General features: G+C 52.3%; 1 protein-coding gene and 1 long non-coding RNA gene across 10 annotated transcripts in view; one reads left to right on the plus strand and one right to left on the minus strand.

The window, feature by feature from the left end:
• Positions 1-4,979: 4,979 nt before the first annotated feature.
• Positions 4,980-7,763, minus strand: LOC103345516 (uncharacterized). Its single transcript, XR_515381.4, has 2 exons — positions 7,254-7,763; positions 4,980-5,369 (listed from the first exon to the last, which is right to left on the minus strand). It is a non-coding gene; the product is annotated as an uncharacterized lncRNA (long non-coding RNA).
• A 151-nt stretch (positions 7,764-7,914) lies between these two features.
• Positions 7,915-26,834, plus strand: part of KIDINS220 (kinase D interacting substrate 220) — a 125,397-nt gene continuing 106,477 nt past the window's right edge. For 6 of the 9 annotated variants that reach the window (XR_007914409.2, XR_007914407.2, XM_070069470.1 and 3 more), the window contains exons 1-6: positions 7,915-8,087; positions 14,015-14,158; positions 20,495-20,593; positions 21,648-21,746; positions 23,215-23,313; positions 23,955-24,056. Coding sequence is in view for 7 of the 9 variants with exons in the window: in XM_070069470.1 (XP_069925571.1) it covers positions 14,051-14,158; positions 20,495-20,593; positions 21,648-21,746; positions 23,215-23,313; positions 23,955-24,056 (507 nt within the window). In the remaining 2 variants the exon portion in view is untranslated. The remainder of the gene's footprint in view (positions 8,088-14,014; positions 14,159-20,494; positions 20,594-21,647; positions 21,747-23,214; positions 23,314-23,954; positions 24,057-26,834) is intronic. The other 3 variants (XM_008250000.4, XM_051833310.2, XM_017338414.3) reach the window with 1 other exon arrangement.

A 26,834-nucleotide genomic window follows, 5' to 3' on the forward strand; every position in this document is an offset into this window, starting at 1 on the left:
GGCCCCTTTCTGCAGGGGCTAGTCTCGCCCCCTGCCGCCCCTCCACCTCACTGCCTCTGCTCCACCTCTGCTCTGCCCCGGCCCTCTCTGCTCCGCTGGCCCGTGCCAGTGTGCATACTGCCCTGGTTGTTGACCTTGACAGCTAAGGGCAGTGCTGGTCCGGGGGCTTGGCAGGTCTCTCAGTTAAGATCTGTGTGCTGTTTTTCTTTCGAGGATGATGTGACCGGCGAGCCCCTTCTGCGTGGGTAAAGAGGGAAGCTGGATCCTCCACTTAGAGTGCTGCAGGTGTGATGAGTGAAAGATTGTTCAGGAACCAGCTCCTGGCTCCGGCAGCAGTGCCAGGCGGCCCCGCCCCACGTCGCTCTGCCTTCCCCGGGCTGTCGGCTCGCCTCCAGCGTCTCCCCCGATTCGGTGGCTGTGTCACTGAAGACCCTCGTGCACCTGCTCCAGCCTGTGGGCGTTCCCTCTCCCTGCGGGGTTGGACCTGGGTTTTGTGGATTAAGATTCACACACTTCTAGGAGACAAATGACAATAGTAGGATACCAATACAATGGATACTTGAAGTGGAAAAAATCAACATCACAAAGGTTGATCATCTAATACCATAAGCATCATAAAATCAAAAAAGTATGCTGTTTGTATTAACTCTCTTCTCTGGTTTTATCAAGTGATCCCCGATAGATACACTATTCCCCTTTGAATCTTTTGGCTTCATATGCTTGGATTGCATGTTGAAAAGCCATTGGATTCAGTCATTTCTATAATGGGTTGTGTTAGTCTGCTTTTGGTCACTTTAACTAAAACACCCGAGGAGTTTCTCTGGACAAGAAGAGGTTTATTTCAGCTGACAGCTGGAGTTAGGGGACCTGGTGGCTCCTAGGCCGGCATCTGGCGGGGGCTGCTTGTGAGTGTGGAGGCAGATTGACGTGGTGGGCCAGGAAGCAGAGAGAGAGAACCTAGGCTGAACTTGAACTTGACACTCAGACCTTTGGTGGTTGCCAGCCTCGGAGGGCACGCCCCCAGGGACCTGCAGATCTCCCATCAGCCCCGCCTCTCAGACATCATCGTTAGGGGAGGTCCCCACCATGAACATCGGGATGTCAGAGTTGAAACAGGTGCCGGAGTTCTGGGGAGAGAAATTCCCGCTCAACCTGGACCAGGGGACCGGACGGGTGGTTCAGACCGCAGCTTTATTCGGTTCCTTAAAAACGGTTGCTCCTGGGGTGGGTGCGACACGCAGCCGGCGCACAGTCCCTCGCTGGCTTCTGTCGCACAAGCCCGGGAATGCGGACCCAGCCTGTCCTGTGAGCCAGGGAAGAGCGCGTGTTCCCATCTGTAGGTTCCTGTGCATCTCTGTATATAGCAAACTTCCAAAGAGTTTTCGGTTTAGAGAAGGTGAGGACTGGGCACGGGTCCTGCACACCCCAGGCCACGTCTCCCCAGCTGTGGGGGCCTCTGTTGGGGCGGACTGCTTGTGAGGACCAAGAAACTGATGCTGTGAATACAGCCGGCTCTGCCTCGGCTCTCCTGGGTCCCAACCCCCGCCGTTTTCTTCCCGGGTCCCCGGCCTGATCCCACGTTCAGTCCTTGTCACCTAAGCTCCTCTCAACTGTGACAGCGTTTCAGCCCTTCTCGCTGTCGGCCTTGGCAGACTCGAGGAGTGCGGGTCGGGGGGTTGTACGCTGTTTCTCAAGTGCAGCTTGCCTGCTGCTTTTCTCTTGAACGATTTTTTAAAAATTTTTATTTATTTGAGAAGTAGAATTACGGACAGTGAGAGAGAAACAGAGAGAGAGATCTTCCTTCCATTGGTTCACTCCCCAAATGGCCACAACGGCCGGAGCTGAGCCGATCCGAAGCCAGGAGCCAGGAGCTTCTTCCAGTTTCCCATGCGGGTGCAGGGGTCCAAGGACTTGGGCCATCTTCTACTGCTTTCCCAGGTCACAGCAGAGAGCTGGATTGGAAGAGGAGCAGCCGGGACTAGAACCGGTGTCCATATGGGATGCCGGTACTGCAGGTGGAGGATTAACCTACTGGGCTATGGTGCTGGCCCCATTGAGTGGTTTTTAACAGGAGAGATTTTCCCTTTTTTACCAGGTGTAGATTAAAATTGTTCTCAGGTTGTGTGTGTGTGTGTGTGCAAATTGCTGAACTCTTAGTGTAGAGTTGGCTTCTGTGTACAAAGTTCACTGAAAATTAATCTTAATGGAGATTGGGACTGGGGGGGGGAGGGAGGAGGAGGAGGGGTGGGGCGGGGCTGGGAGGGTGGGGATGGTGGGAAAATCACTAGATTCCTAAACTTGTATTCCTTTAAACAATTAATTAACTAAAAAGCCCAGAACCCTCCACTCGCAGCTTGACATGGCTGAAGCTTGAAAGACGGTGTCGTGTGCCAGCTCCTGTGCCACCTGGTACCAACCTGTCCATCTTCTGTTGCCCAGAGATGTCCCGCGCTGGGCCTCTGGGGCTCCACCTCCAGACACACCCAGAAACCTGACCCCTCCTCCTTCCCCACGGCTGTTACCCATCCGAGCCGTCGGAGCCACCATCCGCTCTCCTTGTAGTGTCACGAGGCTCCCTCAGTGGTTTCCTGCGTCCACACAGTGGTCTTTCATAGTAGGAAGAAGGAGTTTTCTACATCGGGCAAGTGGCATCTCCTCACTCAGCACCCTTGGGGGGCTTCCCCTGCGCTGCAGTGAGATTCGGTGTCTTCCCTATGACCCTCCCTCCAGTCACCTGCTCTCCCTCCCCCGGCCACCTGGCCTCCTGCGGGTGTTTGGCCACACCGAGCACATCCCAGTGCAGAGAATCTGTCCCTGCTGCCCTCTCACTTTCTGGAGCCCCTCCTCTTCCCCTTGGCCCTTGGCCCACTCTCCTTACCCCCCCCCCCGCCCCGAGCATTCTCCCTGTGCCGCAGACCAGCTGCACTGCTGGCGTGGTAGCTGTCTCCCCTGGCCCAGGAGGCGAGCAGGCGAGGGCTTTGTTCTCACCTGTGTGCCCCAGTGCCCACGAGCGCGCTGAGCCGTGGTGCGGACCCTGGTGCTGAGTGCGTGGGTCCCCGTGTGCCCCCAGCGCCCACGAGCGCGCTGAGCCGTGGTGGGGACCCTGGTGCTGAGTGCGTGGGTCCCCGTGCGCCCCAGAGCCCATGAGCGTGCTGAGCCGTGGTGCGGACCTGGTGCTGAGTGCATGGGTCCCCCTGCGCCCCCAGCGCCCACGAGCGCACTGAGCCGTGGTGCGGACCCTGGTGCTGAGTGCGTGGGTCCCCGTGCGCCCCCAGTGCCCACGAGCGCGCTGAGCCGTGGTGCGGACCCTGGTGCTGAGTGCATCGTCCCACAGTGGTGCTCTCACTGCTCAGGAGCCGTCTGGAGGGTGAAAGGCTCCTGGCTGTGAGTGACGGAGCTGAGCTCAAGCTGAAAGCCACTACGGACGCCCCTGTCTCTCACTAAATGCATTATGGGTTTCCTATGGTTTTTTTTATATTTATATATTTTATTTGAAAGTCAAGAGTTAGAAAATTCTTCCCTCCACTGGTTCACTCTAGATGGCTGCAACAGCCAAGGTTGGGCCAGGATGAAGATAGGAGCCCGGAGCTTCATATGGGTCTCTGATGTGGGTCCAGAGGCCCAAGCACTTGGGCCATCTTCTGCTGCTTTCCCAGGCCACAGCAGGAAGCTGGATCGGAAGTGGAGCAACTGGGACTCGAATCGGCGCCCACATGGGATTCCGGTGGCGCAGGCAGCAGCTTTAACCCATTAGGCCACAATGCCGGCCCTTCCATGAAGGGCTCCTGGGGCTCCTGTTACCCAGGGTTACCAAATTTTACACCAGCTGTACATCGCTTTGGGCTCCATGTTGAGCTGCCTTGATAATTTGGTGTTATCTGCTCTCTGTTACACTCATGTTCTCACCCACCCGCCCCCTGATTACATGACTGTGCTGGCCACTTCCGGAATATTCCTCACTCACACCCCTACTTAAGGAAAACCCTTCTGCCTGCTGAAGTCCATCAAATCCTGCAAGGAAGACACAGCTGTTGCTTCCCACTGCTAGCAAGGCTCCAAGCTTCCACCAAATGTAATTAATGTCTTCACTATGTCCAGAGCAGAGGATGGAAATGAAACAGAACAGGAAATGCAGAGAGCAGGCGACATGGCGGACGTGGTTAAAATGTCCGGCTCTGGCGTAATCAGGCTCCCAGGAGAGGAGAAGTCAGAATCTGGGGCACTGGTGAGAGGCATCGAGTCCCTCGAGCTCCAAGAAGGGCAAATGGTGGATGTTCAAAGGGCCAAGCAGGCTGTTCTGGAGAATATCACAGTGAATGACGGAGCTGGGGTGAGATAAACAGCGTATTGGCTCAAGTGGAGGTCAACTTGAAGTTAATTCAATAAGGAGCCACTTGGAGAGCATTAGGAACAGAGGAGAAAAGATTCAGTACTCCGCAATGAGCCAGTGGAAAAGCTGTTTTCTGGGCAGACACGCGTGGTGGGTAGAGCCGCCGCCTGGGATGCTGACATCCCGTCTGGGTGTGGGTTTCTGTCCTGGCTGCTCCACCTCTGGTCCAGCTCCCTGCAGCTGGCCTGGGAAAGCAGCAGAACATGGCCCAAGTGTTTGGGCCCCTGTACCCACGTGGGAGACCTGGAGGAAGCTCCTGGCTCCTGGCTTTGGATCAGCGCAGCTCCGGCCATTGCAGCCAATTGGGGAGTGAGCCAGTGGATGGAAGACCTCTCTCTCTCCCTCTCCTTCTCTCTCTGTGTACCTCTGACTTTCAAATAAATAAATACATTTTTTAAAAACAGTTTTCTTTGGGTTAAATATTGTTGTTAGAGAAAAATGAGGAAAAAATTTTCATCTAATGTTAAATGATATGCTGACCTAAATCTTTTAGTCTTTAGCATGAGAAAATTGATCATTTAAGGTAGGATACAATGAAGCTAAACTTTGTGATGAGGATGGGGACAGGTGAACTTTGAAAACATCCAGCACCTGATTATGTAAATTTTTATAACACAGAGAGTAACCCATAGTCTTGCAGAATTGAAAGGGTTAACAGAAATCCACCACTAGCACTGGAAGACCCCTCTCTGGGCGCCTGCGACCCTGCCTCCCCTTTCGATGTCAGAGTGCTCGCATAGATGTGAACAGCAGAGTTGTGTTTCAGATCTCAGTTCTGGAAGCCACAGAGCTCTGAGAGGCGAAATGAGGGGAGCTGTCTCCTCTCCAGACTCGTCTGTGTCTTCACGTTGTTTGTGATGAATCGGAGAGCAGGGCTTTAAAGCGGCAGAGTGTGCAGAAATCCTGAGGTTCCCGTGGAGAATCGGATACGCAAGGAGACGGAACCGCATGGAGAGGAGAGGGCAGAGTGCTGACGCGGCTGCAGAAGATGAAGGCGGGTAAATTACAGCGGGGATGGGAGAGCGGGGGGGGGGGGGGGGCGGCGGATAACTGCTATTTTTCCTTCGACACAAAACCACATGACGAGGACAGAAGCCAGACTCTTAAAGTGATCTGAGTCCTCTTCCTGGAGCACAAGCCCGAGGAAAAGATGTAGGCAACTTGGGAAAACTTGGAAAGCCCCAAGGCCTGCCTGGAGGGATGACCATTGCACACAAGATGGGCAGAGGGAAAGCACTTTCGTAACGTTGTTGCAGGATAGGAGGCCAGGGTGTGGGGCAGGAATCCCAGGCATTTGGCAAGAGAGAGGCAATGCCATGAAACCGTCACAGTGGGGTGGGCGTCCTGGTGCCCACCTCCCGTACTGGTTCAAGTCCCAGCTGCTCCCTTTCTGATCCAGTATCCTCCTAAATGCACCGGGGACGCAGCTGATAACTGGTCAGGTGCCTGGACCCCGGCACCCCCCTGGGAGACCAGGATGGAGTTCCTGGCTGCTGGCTTTGGCCTGCTCCGCCCTCTACTGTTTTGGCCATTTGGGGAGTGAACCAGCAGGTGGGAGACCTCTCTGTCTCTCTCTCTTCCTCCCTCCCTGTATCCCTCTGCCTTTCAAATAAATCTTTTTAAAAAGCTGTAATTTTCCCCGTTATTTCCAACAGGCGACTGCAGTACAGGATGCAACATCTCTGATGCGTGTCTACTTCCTGTTGACATTTTAAGGAAATCTCATAATTTTCTGGTCACTTGCAGTCATGAGAGGTTACCATTGTAGGAATTAGATGCCAGGCATGGTCCCGGGCAGAGCTGTGGGGGCGGGGTGGACTGGGTGACCCATGTGTGCTGAGGTCTCCTGCACCCCTGCACCCCCAACCTGCTCTCACCCCCACTAAGAGGTGGGCCCCAGGAGCCAGCCTGCTTCTACTTCCGGCTCTCCAGGCACGGATTCCTGAGCAAGAGGTACGCACACTGAGGTTTGGGGGATGAGGGGGCTGAGGTCGGGGTGGGGGATGGCACCCTTACCTGAGGCTGGGGCCCCATGTCTGTGTCTTCCCACATGGGGATTTGCATAGTTCTTCACTGAGACCCCTCACCTGCAGTGTGCTCCTACCCCACCCCCACCCCACCCCCTTCTGCCTGGATTCCCAGGTCCCCAGCACCTGGTGGCCCGGGCCCGCCCAGCCACGCCCTGAGCTGCCTGCCTGGTCTCCTGGGCCTGTGGACTAGGCTCACTAAGTGAGTGGTGCTGTGGGGGCTGCACACATAACTCCTGGGGGCGAAAGGGATCTTGCAGGGGGTGCGGTGGGGGCTGGAAAGGGGGGTTGTTGTGAGTGCAGCCCTTCTTAAACTGCAGTTCAAGGGGCTGCCGCCTGTGGTGCCGGCGTCCCCTGTGGGTGCTGGTTCAGTCCCAGCTGCTCCACTTCTGATCCAGCTCTCTGCTATGGCCTGGGAAAGCAATGGAAGATGGCCCAGTCCTTGGGCCTCTGCACCTGTGTGGAGGACCCAGAAGAAGCTCCTGACTCCTGGCTTTGGATAAGCCCAGCTCTGGCTGTGTCAGCCATCTGGGGAGTGGTCTGGCAGATGGAAGACCTCTCTCTCTGCCTCTCTGTGGATCTGCCATAAAAAATAAATAAAAGTGCCGTTCAGTAGGGACCGGCAGTTTCGGCTTTAACCCGGGAGTTATTTCAGTAACCGACGCACGTCGGTGAGATCACTCTGACTTCTGACCTAACCTGTGACAACGCTCCACATTTTGCCTTTGTGTCTACGGATGCAGCAAGAGCCCGTGCCTTGCTGACTCTTCAGCCTTCATTATGCTGGGGGCCCCAACCCCTGGGACACCGTCAGCCCGGGTCTCCCGGGAGCTCACCTGCTGTCCTCTGGGCCTGGTGAGGAAGAGTGGGGATGAGGCAGCCTGGAGACCACAGAAGATAAAGACGGCTAGCTGTAGAGTCAGCTGCTCCTTAGCTTCAGGAGCGGCTTGGGCAGGCAGAGTGTATTTCGGCCTCCAGTTCGCAGGGTCTTATCTAGCTCAGCACCTGCTGGTGGGGGCGGGCCTTGGTGGGTCTTCCCCCACCCACCAGCTCTTAAGGGATCACCTGTGTCGCAACACCTAGTGGCGGGGCCAGGTGGGAGCGGGCGGCAGGCAGGGCCTGGGTGTGGAGAAGCCCTCCAGGCAGGAGGCAGGTGTGGAAGTGGAAGGGACTGACATCAGCGAGGGGCGCTTGGGGTGCCGTCACTGGCAGTGACTATCTGTCCCCTGACATTACAGTTGTGGTTATTTCTCCGGAGAAAGTCGATCAGGAAAGTAAACAGGGATTGTCAGTGAACAGTAAGCAGGGACAACGACAGTGAGAAAATATGGCGGGCACTTGTCCAGCTCCCTTTGGAAGCTTAGCAGAGCGAGCGGAGGGAGGAGGCGGGACTCGCCCAGCTGCGCCCGCGGCGTCCCTGCGCCCCAGCCCCGCCTCCGCCGGGCGCCTCTCGGCCCGCCCCAAGGGGGCGTGGCCCCGCCCCGCCCCGCCCCGCCCGCTCCCACGTGATCTGTCAGTTCGCCAGGGAGGAGAAAATGGCCGCTGGGTGTGGCGAGGGAGCAGAGCAGAAAGCCGCGGCCTCCCACCCTCGCGTCCTCTGACACCGCCCGCGGCCGAGCCCGTTCCGCCCGAGCCGGGGGCCCTGTCCTCCGAGCACACGCCGTGAGACGGTCAGCGGGGCGCCGGCCGGGCGGGGCGGCCGGGCCGGCTGTGGGGTCGGGTGGGCGTTGGCCGGGCCGCGGAGCGAGGGGCGCGGGTGGCCGGGCCGCGCCCGCCGGCCGGGCGTCCCTGGGGCGGGTGCCCCCGCTTTCCCTGGGGTCCGTTGCTGCTTTGTCCTTTTCCGCGCCTGGCAGCAGATCGGCACGCCGCGGGTCCCCCACGCGCGGTGGCGTGTCGGCGTGGGAATTTTCGTTCCGTGGGGTGGTTGTGACACACTGAGAGGTGTGGGCCGGCGAAGAGCGTCCTCCTGGCGGTAGCTGCGGCGCCCTGCCCGCGCCGGGGCTCGGGGCGAGCGGCGGAGGTTTGTCCCTGCCCACGCGCGGGCCACGCGGGACCCGGCGGCGCGGTGTTCACGGAGGACGCTGCCCGCGCCCCTTTGTTCTCTCGCTTTGCCGGCGTGGGCGCCGTTCCTTGCGTTCTTGAGGTGTCAGCGTGTGCACCCCGCCGCAGGTGCACGGGCAGGCCTTCTCGGGGAGGAGCCCGGGACGTGGGTGCGCGCCGGGCCCCGGAGTGCTTGCTCTGCACACCCCGCGTGATCCGGGTTCTGGGTGAGCGTCTCCAGTCCAGCTCTCCTGGAGCCTTCGAATTCACCCGGCTGGGCGGTGGGAAGTCTGGTTTGTTCGTGGCCACGCCGGAGTGCGGCCGCCTGCCCACCGCCTGGCCCCTCTCCCGTGTGCGGGTTGTGTCGGGGTTCCCCGATCCGACCCAGGATGCTGACTCTGTGTTCCCCGGAGACCCAGTTCTCTGGGGTCGTGTGGGGTGTGCAGCCCCCTCGTGCTGCTCTGTCCTGTCTCGGCTGTGAGTAGGGCTGTTTAGAATGCACGCACCAAGCTTCGTGTTTCCTCGGGGAAAGGAGAATTAGGGAACTGAGGGAGCGCCTCCAGCCCGGGCGCTGCCTCTGTTCCATTTCTCAGGGCACTCATTTTCCTTCTTACTTAGGGAGTCTGCTTCCCCGTGTCTGTGGCATTCTCTCTCTACTGGCTGACTCTCTCCAAACTAGGATTGTACACATGGCCCGTAAGGACCCACACAAGCTCTGGTTTCTAGGTCCTAGCCCTAGAGAGGCTCGGCCCAGCTTCTCTCTCTGATGGGTCGGTGGTCACCAGTCCTGTGCACATCCTGGTATGGCTGGTGGTGGAGAGCATGGCTGAGGACCGGCAGAGCCCTGGGGGAGGAGGCGGATGGAGTGAGCAGCCCTCCCCTCGGTGGCCGTCCCTCCCCCTCCTCCCCCAGCCCCTTCCGCTTCTGACCCTTGCCCTTGGAGGGCCCTGAGCTCCCCTAGAGCAGGAGTGACGTCTTAGTCAGCCTGTTGGTCATAGCCCGTAGCACACTGCCTTGCAAATTCTAGGTTACTGCTAAACTGTTGCTGTAATAGCTGTGTGGAATTGCAGGCATTTTCATATAATTATATGACAAAAATAGGTCACCTTTCCACAGTAGATTAGCTCAAAGGATGTCTCTTGGGTAGTTTAAGAAAAACAGTTTCAAATTATATATATATTTTATGTTAGCATTTTCTGCTTAATAGTAGTCTAAGGAAAGAATAAGAGGGCTAACTCTTGTGTCTTCCGCATCTGAAGGGGACGTACTTACAATCCACATAACAGCGTGGGAGAGGCAGGTCCAGGAGATTTGAAAATTTAAGGTTTTCAGTCTTTGTTCTCTTTTTCTTTCTTCTTTCTTTTTTTTTTTTTTAAGATTTATTTGAAAGGCAGAAATACAGAAAGAGAAGGAGAGAGAGAGAGAGCGAGTGAGAAATAGATGTCCATCTTGTGTCCACTGACTGGCTCGTTCCACAGATGGCTGCGATGGCCAGAGCTGGGCCAGTCTGAAGCCAGGAGCTTCTTCTGATCTCCAGGGGCCCAAGCACCAGGGCCGTCTTCCGCTGCTTTCCTCGGTACCTCATAGGGAGCTGGGCAGAAGTGGAGCAGCCGGGATCTGTTCCAGTGCCCACGTGGGATGTCGGCACTGCAGCAGAGGCTTAGCCTTCTGTGCCACAGTGCCGGCCCCAGTCTTTGATTTCTTTAGCCAGGAAAGTTGACACCTGCCGCCACTTTTCTTTGAGTGTGTGGTCCTATTTTGTGTGATGTGTGGTGACAAAAATATTTGATCCAAGTAAGGGCTTTTTCAGACATTTGCATGTGTGTTTTAAATTTTTATTTTGAGGGCTGGCGCCGCGGCTCACTAGGCTAATCCTCTGCCTAGCGGCGCCGGCACACCGGGTTCTAGTCCTGGTCGGGGCGCCGGATTCTGTCCCGGTTGCCCCTCTTCCAGGCCAGCTCTCTGCTGTGGCCAGGGAGTGCAGTGGAGGATGGCCCAAGTGCTTGGGCCCTGCACCCCATGGGAGACCAGGAAAAGCACCTGGCTCCTGGCTCCTGCCATTGGATCAGCGCGGCGGCCATTGGAGAGTGAACCAACGGCAAAGGAAGACCTTTCTCTCTGTCTCTCTCTCTCACTGTCCACTCTGCCTGTCAAAAAAAACAAAACAAAACAAACAAAAAAATTTTTATTTTGAAGTAATTTTTTATTTTATTCATTAGAGAGAGAAGGAGAGGCAGAGAAACGGAGGTCCTCCAACTGCTGGTTCACTCCCTAAATGGCCACAACAGCCAGGTCTGGGCCAGACAGATACCAGGAGCCAGGAGCTTCTTCCGAGTCTCCCACATGGGTGCAGGGGCCCAAGCCCTTGGGCATCTTCCACTGCTTTCCCAGGCCACAGCAGAGAGCTGGATCGGAAGAGGAGCAGCCGGGACTCGAACCGGCACCCATATGCGATAAAAACCTGAGTACTTGAGGTCCTGTTTGTAGGGATTTCACAGTCAGTCGGTCGTTGTGAGAAGGTACTGTCGTTTCTGAACTGTACCTGAGGGCTGGGTGTGCAGGGTGAGACTGTCCACGGCAGGGCAGTGGGGATTGGAGGGGGTGGGGAGATGTGAGAGCTGAGCCCTGGGCTGCGTCCCCGGAGGGTGACAGCTGCGCAGACGTTGCAGGGCGCGTGTCCGCGTGCGGGTGTCCGGCCTTCTGCTCCGCACCAGGTGTTTCCCTGAGCGCTGGCACTTCAGCCAGCAAACAGCTGATCCCGGTTCTTGAGCTCCATTGGTTGGGGCGGGGTGGGGAGAGCAGGCGATGAGAGGGCGTGCTGAGTGCTGTCTAGAGGAATAAAGCAAGCTGATGGAGTGGGGGTGGGGAGTGGGGGTGGGGGCGGGGGCGGTGCACGTTCCCACCTGGTCAGAGACCTGGATGAGGTAATGACAGAACCGGGCAGAAACTCAGTGAAGGTCGGAGCTGAGCTCAGGGAGGTGGAGCGGGGTAGAAAGGATCATGCCGTGACCTGTGTATGCCGGGATAAGGATTTGGGATTTTATTTTGAGTGAGAGGAAAACCGCTGGAGAGATTGAGCGTAGAGCAGCCATAAGGAAAGAGGATTTGTACAACGTTTATTTATTTATTTGAAAGGCAGAGTTATAGAGAGAGGGAGGGAGAGACAGAGATCTTTCATCCGCTGCTTCACTCCCCAAGTGTTCACAACTGCCCAAGTCAGGAGCCAGCTCTCCATCTGGATCTCCCCGCGGGTGCAGGGCCAAGGATTTGGGCACCTTCCTCCGCTTCCTGTGGCGCATACGCAGGAGCTGGATCGGGAGTGGGGTGGCCGAGACCGGAACCAGTGCTCATGTGGGATGCAGGTGGATTCTTTTTTTTTTTTTTTAAATTTTATTTGACAGAGTTACAGTGAGAGAGAGAGACAGAGAGAAAGGTCTTCCTTCCGTTGGTTCACCCCCCAAATGGTTGCCATAGCCAGCACTGCGTCGATCCGAAACCAGGAGCCAGGTGCTTCCTCCTGGTCTCCCACGTGGGTGCAAGGCCCAAGCACTTGGGCCATCCTCCACTGCCTTCCTGGGACACAGCAGAGAGCTGGCCTGGAAGAGGAGCAACCAGGACTAGAACCCGGCACCCATATGGGATGCTGGCGCTGCAGGTGGAGGATTAACCAAGTGAGCCACGGTGCCGGCCCCACAGGTGGATTCTTAACTTGCGGTGTGACAAGACGTTTAGGACTTAGGGATCCCTGCCTGTGTGCGGAGGTGGATGGAGGTGAGGACCACTTAGGAGTCGTTCAGGTGGAGGTGAAAAAAGAAGATTTATTTATTTTACTTGAAAGAGTTACACAGAGAGTGGAGAAGCAGAGAGAGAGAGAGAGAGAGAGAGAGAGAGAGGGAGGTCTTCTATCCGCTGGTTCACTCCCCAGTTGGCCGCAATGGCCGGAGCTGAGTGGAGACAAAGCCAGGAGCTTCCTCTGGGTCTCCCACGCGGGTGCAGGGCTCAAGGACTTGGGCCATCCTCTGCTGCTTTCCCAGGCCATAGCAGAGAGCTGGATGGGAAGTGGAGCAGCCGGGTCTTGAACCGGCACCCAGATGGGATGCTGGCACTGCAGGCGGTGGCTTTACCTGCTGTGCCACAGCGCCGGCCCTGATGAAAGCGCTTGATTTTCATTTGAGTGCTCAGGAAGCCACTGAAACAGAAGAGGATGCAGTCTGTGCAGCAGCACCGCGCCTGGCTGCAGGCAGGGAGGCAGCTCCCTGGGGAGCGGGTGACACAGACTGAGGCCCGGCCACTGAGCCAGCCTCCGAGTGGGGTCCTGGCTCTGCCTTGACGTGTGCAGGAGATTCGCGTGCATGTAAGGTTTAGTTTCGCTTTGATCAACAAGCAATAATTACATGTATTTACGAGATGCAGCGTGAATCGTGAGGTGATGGGATCAGCTGGCCTAACCTGCCCATCACCTCACGTGCTTTCCTGGTGGTGAGAACACTTAAAATCCGCTCACTTAGCAGCTGCGCACTCTGCGTTGTTACTCCCTGTGCTCCCCTTCCTGGGCAGCTGATGCAGAACTGTCCCCTGTCTGAGGGCAACTGTGTCCTTGGCCAGCTTCCCCCTTTGCCGGCTCACCCCACAGCCCAGCCTCTGGTCGCTGTGGTCACACTTAGGCTTTCCAAGGTCCCTGGGGGGTCCCTGGTGGGGAGACTGTAGGGGAGATAGCGCAGAAGCGAGGAGCAGTTAGGAAGCCGTGACGGCGGCGCAGGAGAGAGGCCCGGAGCTAGTGATGGGCACTGAGCGCTGGTCAGATGGGAAGTGTCTAGTCCCAGGTGGAGCCAGAGGATTTGCTGATAGAGTGAATGCAGGGTATGAGAGGAAGAGAGTTCTGAGGGTTTTGGCCTCGGAGGAAAGGAGCCTGCGCTGAGAAGCAGGCTGTGGGAGCCGTGGGTGCTGAGGAGGCTGGAGCTGGTTCTGGGGCGCATCAGCCACGGCAGGGACGAGTGTGAGTCTGGGGAAGGGACGTTTTGTCAGCGGAGCCCACTGCTCTGTTTTCCGCTCCTGCTGCGGAAGTGCAGTTGCTCCGTACGCTGAGGCTTGGTGGGCTAGGCCGCGTCTGCAGCTCCAGCTGTCTGTAGGGCACTGCTTCGAGTCCCGGCTGCTCCACTTCTGATCCAGCTCCCTGCTAACGCACCTGGGGAAGCAGTGGAGGATGGCTCAAGTGCCGGGGCCCCTGCACCCACATGGGAGACCCGGATGAAGCTCCTGGCTTTTGGCTGTTGTGGCCATCTGGGGAGTGAATCAGTGGATGGAAAATCTCTCTCTCTCCCTCTCTCTGTGTAGCTCTGCCTTTCAAATAAATAAATCTTTTGAAAAAGAGAGAACAGGAATTTATTCTCATGGTTTTGGAGGCTGGAAGGCCAAGGTCAGTGTTCTCGTTGATTGGGTCTAATTTTCACTTTCAAATAAATAAATAAATGTTTTAAAAAAAGGAATGATGATATATTTACTAGTATCTTAATGATATTTCTAACCACAAGTTACATGTATTTTGTCCGATTAACAGGTTTTGAAATAAAGAGAGCAACAGCTTTCTGTGAAGATGTCGGTTCTGATATCACAGAGTGTAATAAATTATGTGGAAGAAGAGAACATTCCCGCTCTGAAAGCCCTTCTTGAGAAGTGCAAGGATGTGGATGAGAGAAACGAGGTGAGGCCGCTGCTTCGGGCAGGCGACTTGGCTGCTCCTGCGTGCAGAGCCCTGCGCTAAGGCTAACGGTGCTTTCAGCCTCTGCCTACTGGTCTATGGCTATGGTTCCGTTTCTTACAGGTAACAGGACTTCAGAAGTGGTTCTCCCTGTGCAGCAGGTTGAGCTGCCGCATGGGACACACACATCCCAACTGGAGAGCTGCTTCAAGTCTCATTGCTTTGATCCAGCTCCCTGCTAATGTGCCTGGGTAGCACCGTATGGTGGACCAAGTACTTGGGTCCCTGCTCCCCCATGTGAGAGACCAGGGTGGAGTTCCGAGCTCCCGGCTTTGGCCTGCTTCAGCCCCAGCTGTTGAAAGCATTTAGGGAGTGAACTGGTGGATGGAAGATCAGTCTTTGTGCGTCTCCCTCCCTCTGTCGTTCTGCCTTTTGAAAAATAAATAAAAAATTTAAAAAATACTTCAAATTCCATATTTTTGAGTGCACTTTATATTTTCTTTTTGTATTTTTTTGACAGGCAGAGTGGACAGTGAGAGAGAGAGACAGAGAGAAAGGTCTTCCTTTGCCGTTGGTTCACCCTCCAATGGCCACCGCGGCTGGCGCGCTGTGGCCGGCGCTGATCCGATGGCAGGAGCCAGGTGCTTCTCCTGGTCTCCCATGGGGTGCAGGGCCCAAGCACCTGGGCCATCCTCCACTGCACTCCCTGGCCACAGCAGAGAGCTGGCCTGGAAGAGGGGCAACCGGGACAGAATCCGGCGCCCCGACCGGGACTAGAACCCTGTGTGCCGGCGCCGCAAGGCAGAGGATTAGTCTAGTGAGCCACGGCGCTGGCTGCACTTTATGTTTTCATATTGAATATTTGAATATTTAATTTTTTAAAATATTTTATTTATTCTCAAATAGAGGTAGAGACAGAGTAAGGTCTTCTACCCACTGGTTCACTCCCTGAATGGCCACAATGGCCAGAACTGAGCTGATTTGAAGCCAGGAGCCTGGAGCTTCTTTCAGGTCTCCTATGCAGGTGCAGGGCCCCAAGCACTTGGGACATCTTATGCTGCTTTCCCAGGCCATAGCGGAGAGCTGGATTGGAAGTGGAACAGCTGGGACACGAACCAGTGCCCATTTGGGGTGCTGACACTGCAGGCGGAGGCTTCGCCTGCTGTGCCACAGCGCCGGCCCCTGAATTTGGTTTTATGATTGCCTTTCTTCCATGATGGAGTAGTCAATATTCAGAAAGTTTGAGTACTGAAATTTAAAGTATTTCCAGGACGCTTTAGAGAACATCTAGACCCAATGAGTAGATTAACCAGAGAAAATTAGGAATTTTTTTTAAAGGATTTATCTTTTGTTTATTTGAAAGAGTTACACAGAGATTGAGAGAGACAGAGAGAAAGGGAGACCTTCTATCTGCTGCTTCACTTCCAAAATGGCTGTAATGGCTAGGGCTGTGCCCGGAGCCCAGAGCCTCTTTGGGGTCTCCCGTGTGGGTGTAGGGGTCTAAGCATTTGGGCCATCTTCTGCTGCTTTCCCAGGCATATTAGCAAGGAGCTAGATTGGAAGTGGAGCAGCTGGGTCTTGAACCCGCACCCGTATGGGATGCTGGCATTGCAGGCAGTGACCTTACCCACTGCGCCACAACACCGGCACCAAAGATTAGGGATTTTAAAAACTATTTTCTATAATAGAGGCTCAACTTTTCTTGGTTATACATTCCACAGTCTAAGAGACTGCATCTGTAGGAAAGAGTGTAATAGTTTACCTGTGGTGTTTAATAAAGCTTAATAACCATTAACTTAGGTGTTTCTGTTCAGTGATATGAGGAAAAGAAAGCTGATCTTACTTCATTATAAATAGCCAGGCTGAAGATTATTTGGCATGACGTTTTAGGGACTAATAGACTTTTTGTGTGAATTTTGTAAGTGATAAAGTATATATAGTTTATATTTGTTTTCTAAAATTTAAGGAAAATAACTTTCTGAGAACTGTGTGTTCAACATATTTTTATAGCCAGTGGCTAAGATGAATGAGTTATTTTTATTTTACACATATGATGTATGTTTAGCATATAGTGTATCTAGAGATAGTAGAGGTAATTGTAGGCATGTAAAATTTGGTTTGTAAATTTTCTTATTGTGGAAAAAAGTAACATAAAGTGTTTCACCTTAACTAGTTGAGGCACATAGTTCAGCAGTGTTGAATGTGCCTACGTTGTTGTGCAGCAGGTCTCCAGACGCGTTCATGTTATAAGATCAGAACCTGCACACGGTGAATAGTAACGCTTCCTCCTCACCCACTGTTTTGCGTTCTGTTTCCGTGAATTCTAGGTACCTCATGTAAGTGGCTGTAGAACACGGCGTTTCATGTAGCAGAAATGTGACACGTGACAGAATTCCGTCCCTGTTAAGGCTGAGCAGCCTTTGACCGCGTGTCACCCATACGTTGCGTACCCACCCTTGTCTGCTCCTGTGCGGGTGGGAACTGGGCTCCTTCACCTTGTGGCTGATACGCGCATGGACACGCAGATACTACGTGTTTAAACGCTGAAGTGACAGCTCACTATTATTTTATTGTTTTTATTTGACATAGGATTCCTATTTTCATTTAGTGTTAACTCTGTCATAGGACATCTTTTTTTTTAAGCTTTACTTATTTATTTGAGAGGCAGAGTTAGAGACAGAGGGAAAGATTTTTCTTCCTCTGATTCACTCCTTCAATGGCCACAACAGCTAAGGCTGAGCCAGGCTGAAGCCAGTGTACTGGAACTCCCTCTGGTTTCTTATGTGTTGCGGGGGCCCAAAGACTTGGGCCAGCTCCTGCTGCTTTCCCAGGTGCATTAGCAAGGAGCTGGATCAGAAGTGGAGCGGCCGGGACAGGAACTGGCTCTCTTATGCGATGCCAGCATTGCAACCAGTGGCTTAACCTGCTGTGCCACAATGCAGGCCCCCGTTAAAGGACATCGTGATATAAAACATCTTACAATAAATAGTATTGTGCTGGCTAATGCTTTTATATTTATGCAAATATCATGGTGCGTATATTCTATATCAGCTCATTTAATGTGTACAGCAGCTCTATTACGATTACGAATAGTCACTAATTTTTAAAAATATATAAGATGTAAAACTTAAAATGGAGATTATTCATTATTAGAGTAAATGAACTACAGAAGTTATTTTATTAGCATATATTAGCATATGTAGAATAATAAAATGTGATAACTTAAAGAGATTTTTATTTCATAGACATTTCCTTTTTAAAAAAATGAATCTTTTTTTAAAGATTTATTTTTTATTTATTCGAAAGGCAGAGTTGCAGGGAGAGGGGGAGAGAGAGAGAGGTCTTCCATCTGCTGGTTCCAGGAGCTCCATCCGGGTTTCCCATGTGGGTGCAGGGACAAGCGCTTGGGCCGTCTTCTGCTGTTTTCCTAGGTCCGTAAGCAGGGACCTGGATCGGAAGTGGAGCAGCCAGGACTCAAAGAGGCGCCATTTGGAATGCCAGTGTTGTAGGTGGAGATTTAATCCATTACACCAGAAGGCTGGCCTGTACTTTATTTCGTTTTTCAAAAGAACAGAACGTTACTCAGCTCCGCTTGGTACAAGGCAGATACCAGTTTGCTGCTTCAGAAAGGGAAAGACATTAAGACATGGCTGTTGTCGTGTTTATCACAAAAATATGACAGGGACCTTCAAAGGAGAATTTAAACATCTTTTAGTTTTATTGCAACTATTGAGAGAAGGAGGTGCACCCTCCAGAGGTGACTGCCGTCAAAGGCAATGGTCTCTAGAAAGTATGCCCAGAGCTTAGAGCTGACAGAGGCAGGCTGGGGTGGCGATGGGTGTCTGTTAATACGCAGTGTCATACACATAATGTTTAGGTAATCGCATTAACAAGTAGCAATGTGTCTGTTGCTTTTTAGAGTGAGGAGTATTGTAAAAGTTATAATCTAATTTAATGTGTAAAGGATAGGCTTTTTCACCTGGAAAATCTATTTATGGATACTACCTTATTCGCTAATGGCCCTGGTTGAATAATGTGACTACCGCCTATAATTTAGTATCCATCATTCTACTAAATTATTTGGTATGCCTTTATTTAATGTGATTTACTTCTTTGTGTAATCCAGAATTTGTGTTTAACTCTTGCATTATTTTATAATAGCACTTGTTGCATTTTGCTAATTGTTAGTTATTTGCTTGTTTTTAAAAATTTTTTTTTATTTTTATTTATTTATTTATTTATTTAAAAAGGAGGGGCAGGGAGAGAGAGATCTTCCATTTGCTACTTTACTCCCCAGATGCCCACAACTGCCAGGGAGGGGCCAGGAACTCCATCTGGGTCTCCCATGTGGGTGGTAGGGATCCCAGTACTTGACTCATCATCTGCTGCCTCCCAGAGTGTGCATTAACCGGAAGCTGGATAGGAGACTGAGGTGGAACTCTGATATGAGATACGGGCATCCGGGTGGTGGTTTAACCTGCTGTGCCATAATACCTCCCCCTCCTAATACATTTTTAAATTCTTTGTTTGATTTACTCAGCAAATACTTCATTTGTATGTGTGTGTATGTATGTATTTGAAAGAGTTACAGAGAGAGAGGAAGAGACAGAGAGAGGGATCTTCCATCTGCTGGTTCACTTCCCAGGGCTGGGCCCGGCCAAAGCCAGGAGCCAGGAGCTTCATCTGGGTCTCCCACTTGGGCCATCTTCTGCTGCTTTTCCCAGGCCATTCTCAGGGCACTGGATTGGTAGTGGAGCAGCCAGGATTTGAACTGGTGCCCATATGGGATGCCGGTGAAATAGGAAAAGGCAGTAGCTTTACCAGCTATCCCACAACGCCGGCCCCTCAGCACATATTTGAGTGCAGTTGCTGTCACCTCACACACATGGTCTCTCACATGTATGTACAAAACAGGCATTTTCCTGCCCTCATGGAGTTTAGAGTCTTTAGGGAAGGCAGGGAATAGTCCATTGTTAATCATACAAATACAAATAAAATTGCAGGGCCAGTGCTGTGGCCCAGCGGGTTAAAGCCCTGGCCTGCAGTGCCAGGGGATCAGTGAGGAGAAGGGACAGCTTGAGGGTACATGGGGTGGGAGGGGCACAGACAGGCAGGGAGGCAGTCTGCCCTGGCCCCACCATCATCCAGGGCTTCTGTTGGCCTTGGCGGGATTTGGGTCCTTTTCCAGAAAACACTGAAGGCTTTGACACAAAGGACTGATGTCAAATTGGTATTTAAAATAAATGTATTATGGATTCCCACACGCACGTTGATATACACACAGTCAGTAGGTCTCAAGTATTCGTACAGTTGAACTCAGTTTTTGTGTGCATTTTTCTCAGAGCCCTTGGTGTGTCTCAGTGCCTGCAGTGTATGATTGTTTAACGCAGCGCTCTGACCTGTGTCGCGGCCAGCACTCAGAGCACTGCTCCTGCAGTGCCGCCCGCTCTGGGGGGACTTCCAGGGTGGGGCTGCCTGCGCCCTGCCCCCCACTCTCCAGCGTGTAGGAAGCACTTTGGGCTGGAAGGCTGGAATACACTGATTAATTATCAGAGGTTTACTTTGGTGTGTTGAAGTTACAAGAGAAGACATAAAAACTAGGCAGGCATTTGGCACGACAGTCGGCTGCTCGGGACACGTGCATCCCGATCCGGGTGCCTGTCCTGAATCCGCCTCTGCTTCCTGTTCCAGCTTCCCACCGTGTGCACCCTGGGAGGCAGCAGTGGGTGGGTGGGTCCCTGTCCCCCGTGTGGGGCACGCACACTGAATTCTGGGCTCCGGGCTTCAGCCTGGCCCAACCCCTGCTGTTGGGGACATTTGGAACTCAATCAGCGGATGGAAGATCTTTCTCCCTCCCACTCTGCCTTTCAAATAAAACAGTGAGAAACCTACTTGTGTGAGTGTTCTGTATGGTACCTGCATTGTATGTCTCTTATCTCCCTCTGGTCCTGCTTTAGAGAAAACACATGTATGTGATTAAAAACACATTTATGTCATATTCTGCCTGTGTTGTTAGAGAATTTGGTTGCCATAGGTATTCTGAGATTTTTATACCTTATGATAATTACTTTCCAGATCACAGTATTATGCGTGTTTACTGATTTTTTAATTAATTTTCATGCCGAAACATTAATACTATGATAAGAAAAATTGTGTGATTTTCTCTTTTAATTTATTAGAAAGCCAAACTTAAGGTTCAAAGCTGTGTCTGAACCACAGAGGTATAGTAAATACAGCCAGGATCTCTGGGAGCTCCGTGGCAGGCAGGCGTGGCGTGTGTGACTGCGGTTTCTCCGTGCGCGCGAGCATCGGCTAAGCTTCCTGCGTCTTGCGTTCCAGTGTGGCCAGACCCCGCTGATGATAGCCGCCGAGCAGGGCAACCTGGAGATAGTGAAGGAGCTGATTAAGAACGGAGCGAACTGCAATCTGGAAGACCTGGTGAATATGAAAATCATTTAACTTTGTTTCCTTGTTTTTAAGACGTGATTCAAAAGTAAAAGGTTAAAAACTATGCTTTTAGGTATAACTCACCTGTGCCTCGGGTGTTACACCTGTTTTAAAAAGAGTAATGCAGGAGGGAGATTTTTAGGTGAAGGGTCTGGACTGATTTTCATGTGTTAGTAGCACCGGCTGAACGGACAGCACAGATGTGTAAATAAATCTGCCGGCCTGCGAAATAGCCACGTACGAGGCATGTTGTTAATATCCACGTACGAGGCATGTTGTTAACATCCACGTACGAGGCGTGTTGTTAATATCCACGTGTGAGGCATGTTGTTAATATCCACGTGTGAGGCGTGTTGTTAATATCCACGTACGAGGCGTGTTGTTAAGTGACCCCCGTCAGGTAATTTACATCATACATACGATGTACCACCGTATGATAGTGGCCAGAGAGCTGTTGCCCTTTCTGGTGTCTTCTGAGGGGTGAATCAGCATTTGAGGAAGTCACATTAATTTTGGAATTGCTTTAGAGGGTCACGTGGTGACTTTTTAATGGATTGATCTTTCGAGTTCATGACATGCATGCAGGCAGCTGAATAGGATATCTGCATCCTGCATTGAAGATGTAAAGGAGACTGGTTGTCTCCCTATCACACGGCTGCTACGCTGGTTGCCCGGGGTTGCCCTGGTTGAAGGGCCTGTGAGTACACAGTAGGATCACAGGCACTTGGAGTGTGCAGTCATGGTTGCCAGCCACAGATGCGCCTGGAGGCTTCGCTGGTGATGGTTGCTACTATTTATAAAGCACACTGTGTGAGTAGACGTTGCATGGGAAGACTGAGCAAGCAGCGTGTAGCCATTTCCGCACTGTGGTAGGGATGTGGGTGGGACAGGTCTGGAGAGCCTCCGCCTTGCTCTGGGGGGGTTCAGGGTGTCCAGGTCGTGTCGGCTGGGTGTGACCGTTTGGTGTGTAAATTCGCGTTCATTTTCCTCACTTTGGAATGTTGTTTTGACTCGAAATGGTAACATGTCTGCATGTGTTTTCAAGGACAACTGGACAGCACTTATATCTGCATCTAAAGAAGGGCACGTGCACATCGTGGAGGAGCTGCTTAAATGTGGAGTGGACTTGGAGCACCGTGACATGGTACGTGTGTGCTGCATGATGTTACTGCTCACCGTGACATGGTACGCGTGTGCTGCACGATGTTACTGCTCAGCGTCAGCCGTAGCAGCGGCAGTAGGATGCGGAGTCTTGTGTTTTATGTGTGAAGTCGTGGTGATGGCTGTAGGGTTTGGGTTTGGGCACTGGACGGAGCATCAGAGAATGCTTTAAAACCCACGTGTTACGAAATAGCTCTTTTGGAAGTTCTTAGTTAAAATTTCTTAGTTCAAGTTATTTCCGAGTTTAAAATTCTGAAATATTTTTAAAAACAACTAATTAGCTTGTAATACATGAGTGTTTTAGAACTTGGGAGAAAAGTGTTTCTTTCAGGTAGGCCTTTGAGAAGGACACCACCTGGTTGTAGAATGTGTTGTCAGCTGTTTAGAGTTATAATTTTCAGACCAATAGTTACAGATCTATTTTAAAGCGTGATTCTGTTCAGACGCCGTCTGCACACGCCAGGTTTAATAAGATGTTCGCCGTGCGGATCCCCCAGCTGTTACTCATCTCGGCGTCTGGTTGGAACGTGAAGGTGGAGAGAGCAGTCGTTTCTGCTTCAGAAAGGAGGGAGGTGGTCTGCCCCGCTCTGGGACACCTGGGTCGCAGCGATGGCGCTTTGTGAAGCCCGGTTGGCTGGAGCTTAGGAAACTACAGCGTTCTGCGGTCTTGCACTCACTTGCAGCTTACACAAGAGTTTCACCTCTTTAACTCTGTGTCTGTTTTCAGAGCTTAGCGAAGTGAGTGAGATGCTTGTTTTTATAGGTAGGCACAGAGACCCACCTGCAGCCTTTCTATTTCCCAAACTTAAGCAGAGTACAATAAAAGTTTAGGGAGAGAAGGGAATGATGTCAGTCGCCTCGACCAAGCGTGGGTGCAGGGCCCAGAGTCTGGGTGGAGGGCTCACGTGCCTGGTGCGCAGGCGCAAGGGACCTGCAGGATAGACCCGCACTGCTCTATCAGGGGAATGAGCGGTATTTGACGCTTGCTCTATGCCTGGCCTACAGAGGGGCTTCGAGGCCAAGGACTTACTTGGCTCTCAGAACAGTCCCAGGGCTGAGGCTTCCTGTTGTTCTGAGTGCGTAGTTGATGAAACTGAGGCTGAAGAAGCGAGTCCTTGCCCCAGGTCCCGTGCCGCTCCGGTTTGGAAGCTGGTCTGCCTGTTGCAAAGGCTTTCTCTCTCATTCTGTCGTGGGTCAGCGAGCCGTCGGGTTTCATCCTGAGGATAGAGGACAAGCTTCGGCGTAGTCGTTTGTGTGCTTGACGTATTTCGAGTAGCCTGGGAATATTGGGAATTTAGAACGACATCTTATTGCTGTAGGATTCTTATTACCGTTAGGATTCTTACTACTGTTGCGTAAATAAACATTCTCGCAGGAGGAGGTGGTTCGCGGCAGTTGTGCGCTGGGAGCTGCCCCAGGTTTCACCTCCCTCTCCTGTCCCTCCTCTCTAGGGCGGATGGACCGCTCTCATGTGGGCGTGCTATAAAGGCCGGACTGAAGTTGTAGAACTGCTTCTTTCGTATGGCGCCAACCCGAGCGTCACTGGTCTGGTAAGGGTTAAAGAAAATCCACTCGCTACGTAAGTGGTGAGTGGTAAGGGAATGCTTACGGCTGATTATACTTGACTTCACAGTGGATAGAAAATTTCCACATCTGATTAGACCTGTTATTAGAATGTGGTTTCAAAACAAAATGAAATTTTCTTTAAGTTTATTTCTCATTTTTTTAATCAACAGAAAGGCACCTACTAGAGCTTAAGTGTTAGTTACAATTCTGTCTGTAACATTTCAAAAGGAGATTTTGAAATCTTTAATCATTTTATTTTTGTGATTTTGCATCCATAATCTGAAATTCTTTAAAGAGGCATTTATCAAATACCCATGCCTTTTTTCCGTGCTTTCTGTTTTTAATCGTATGTCCTTGCTGATCTTGCCTGTTGACTAGTCACATTAAGTGTACTGAGTCTATGAAAGTCAATGTGTTCCTAATACATGCGTTTTTATGGTTGAGTGCATTTCAGCTGCCAGTGATCTATTGTGTGTTTTGAGGTGGAGAATGGGTGTAACAGAATTCAGAAAAACTTATTTTGTGTCACTCCCGTTGATGTCACACTTCTCTGAATGCCTGCCTAAAAGATTCTCTCCCTCCCCTCCCCTCCCTGTGCCCCTCCCGGCCTCCCTGTCTATCCCAGCAGTACAGCGTGTACCCGATCATCTGGGCAGCGGGCAGAGGCCACGCAGAGATAGTGCATCTTCTGCTGCAGAATGGTGCTAAAGTCAACTGCTCCGATAAGGTGGGTTGCGGGTGGCGGCCGACTCCAGCTGCAGTCGCGACCGCTCGCCGGGGAAGTTACGCGGGCGCGTTCATGTGATCTCAGGAGACTGCTCTGTGGCGTCGTGTGTTTTTGTGTATTAATATATTTAGAATAGATTTCTGTCTCGTGGAGGGATCCCTTATGTGTATCATGTACTAAGTGTCCTGAGGTCGTCTTTCCTAAGCAGAGGGGTGGATTCCTTGTCGCCACCATTTGAAGTTTTCTGTGTAACTCTTTTTCCATCTTCAGTCTACCTGCTTTCTCCGGCAGGGACGACTTTTCCAAAGTCCAGGTTTAGTCCTCTGTCTCTCGTACCAAAGACCACCCTGGTGCTGGGTGCAGATGGGCCTGGCCTCCCCTTCTCCCTCTTCTCCTGCTCGCGTGCCCACTGCCCCACGCTGCCTTCACGCCTCCTGTGCCTCTGGGCTGGGTGCCATGCCCTGCTCCCCTCGCCTGCCTCGGCTTCCATGCATCTCCGAGGCGTGGCTGATTTGCCGTCGCTTCCAGAATGTCATTCTGGTCATGTCCAGGAAGATCCTCCGCACCCCCCTTTCTGCTGAGCTTACTCTCCCTGGCTCTGCAGAGCTTCGGTGGCTCTCACTGTTGGAGGACAGAGCCTGGGCTTCCCGTGGCTTTAGCCTGTCCTCCAGGCGCTCTCTTGTCCTTCCGTGCCTTAAACCCAGTGCATGCTTTTGCATGTGGCTGTTTGTCCAACATTCTGCGCGCTTCGTTCCTCCCTCAGCCAAGAACGCGACCGCTTCCTCTGCCTGATGAGCTCCTGTTCCGTTCCCATGGCTCACGGGGGCTCTGCATTGCTGACCCTCTACTCCCATTAGAGCGCAGCACCTGCTGCCCTGCACTGAGTAATGCCAGGCCTTTCCTGCACCAGAGAGCGTGTTCCATGACGATAAAGGATCATTTCATTTTGTGCCGCCATTATTTCTGTTGGGTGTTTTGGCACATTGTTGGGAAAATTATGTTCTTTTTAGATTAACAGCAATATAGCTATTTATAGGGTAACAGCTATCAAGATTTATTTTTTGGCTGGCGCCGCGGCTCACTAGGCTAATCCTCCGCCTTGCGGCGCTGGCACACCGGGTTCTAGTCCCGGTCAGGGCGCCGGATTCTGTCCCGGTTGCCCCTCTTCCAGGCCAGCGCTCTGCTGTGGCCAGGGAGTGCAGTGGAGGATGGCCCAAGTGCTTGGGCCCTGCACCCCATGGGAGACCAGGATAAGTACCTGGCTCCTGCCATCGGATCAGTGCGGTGCGCTGGCCATGGCGGCCATTGGAGGGTCAACCAACAGCAATGGAAGACCTTTCTCTCTGTCTTTCTCTCTCACTGTCCACTCTGCCAGTCAAAAAAAAAAAAAAAAGATTTATTTTTTGTAACTGGAATAGATTCTGAGCATAAATTTCTTTTTTTTTTGAAAAATATTTATTTATTTATTTGAAAACAGAGAGAGAGAGAGAGATGTGTGTCCTTCATCCACTGGTTCACTCCCCAGATGGCCGCAATGGCCAGAGCTGGGTCAATCTGAAGCCAGGAGCTTGGAGCTGCTTCTGGGTCTCCCATGTGGGTGCAGGGGCCCAAGCACTTGGGCCATCTTCACTGTTTTCCCAGGCCACAGCAGAGAGCTCGATCGGAAGTGGAGCAACTGGGATTCGAACTGGTGCCCACATGGCATGCTGGCACTGCAGACGGCTGCCTTACCTGCTATGCTACAGCGCCGACCTCAAGCATAAATTTCTTTAAGGAGAGCAGTGCCACTCAGCCTATGGGAGTGCTGATGTGATCTGTCCTTTAGTCTGACAGTGCTTGACGGGCACAGACACGCCATCGACGAGGAAGGGGTACACTGAGGATGAGAGCAGGAGTGCACTTTATGCCTCATTTTAAGGAGTTTTGCACAAAGTAATAGCTTAGTGAGGAATGTAGGGAGGCCACTCCGTGTGTTTATAATCTGGCACTGAGGAGGTCTGCATTTTGTAGCGTTGGCAAATTCACTTTGACTCCGAGGTTGAGGTATGTCAAATGGATGCAGTTCCTTCTGTTGGTATTTCTGATTTGAAAATTTAATTTCACAAACTTTTATTTTCTCCTTCTGGCCTATAGGAAAATTAACGTAGCTTGGCATTCTAGTCCCTCCAGAGTCAGATGTTATGCTGCCTACTCTGTAACTCTTTTTGGCGTTTTGAGAAAATCTTCAGTATCTACTGTGTGCAGCGTCCTGTCTTGTACTTAATGTCCAAGATGCAAAAACTAAGAAGAAAAGATCTCTGTTCAGAGAAGCAAGTAGACAAGCAGGGCGCTGTGAAATGCAAAGGCCAGGGGTCAGATGGCTTAGGACTAGGCAGTGGGAGGATTCACTGATAGCTGAGCCAGACTTAATCTAGACCTTGAAGGATGGGCAGAATTTCCATCCATGGAGATTGACCTCAGCACAGGAGAACAAGAACCAAGGCCCCTTGTGATTTCACACGGTTTGTTGGGTGGTACTGAGCAGACCAATAAGGGGAGGGCTGTGCTGGGTGTGGGGAGAGGCTGTGTGGGAGGAAGCCCTGGCTGTACGTGTAGCCACACCTGAACACCTACTGCCCGGTGGTCCCTGCGAATCAGCGGGGTGGTGGAGGGGAGAGGAGGAGGCTGAGCAGGCGGCTGGCACAGAGTGGTATTTAAGAAGAATCTGTCCTTGACAGTGCCCCAAGGGATGCATTGAAGACAGAGAATTGTTTATCGTTGATAGAGAGAGAATGAGGT

Source organism: Oryctolagus cuniculus, chromosome 2 (genome assembly GCF_964237555.1).
Source record: "Oryctolagus cuniculus chromosome 2, mOryCun1.1, whole genome shotgun sequence".
In the NCBI taxonomy this organism is placed as follows: Eukaryota; Metazoa; Chordata; class Mammalia; order Lagomorpha; family Leporidae; genus Oryctolagus; species Oryctolagus cuniculus.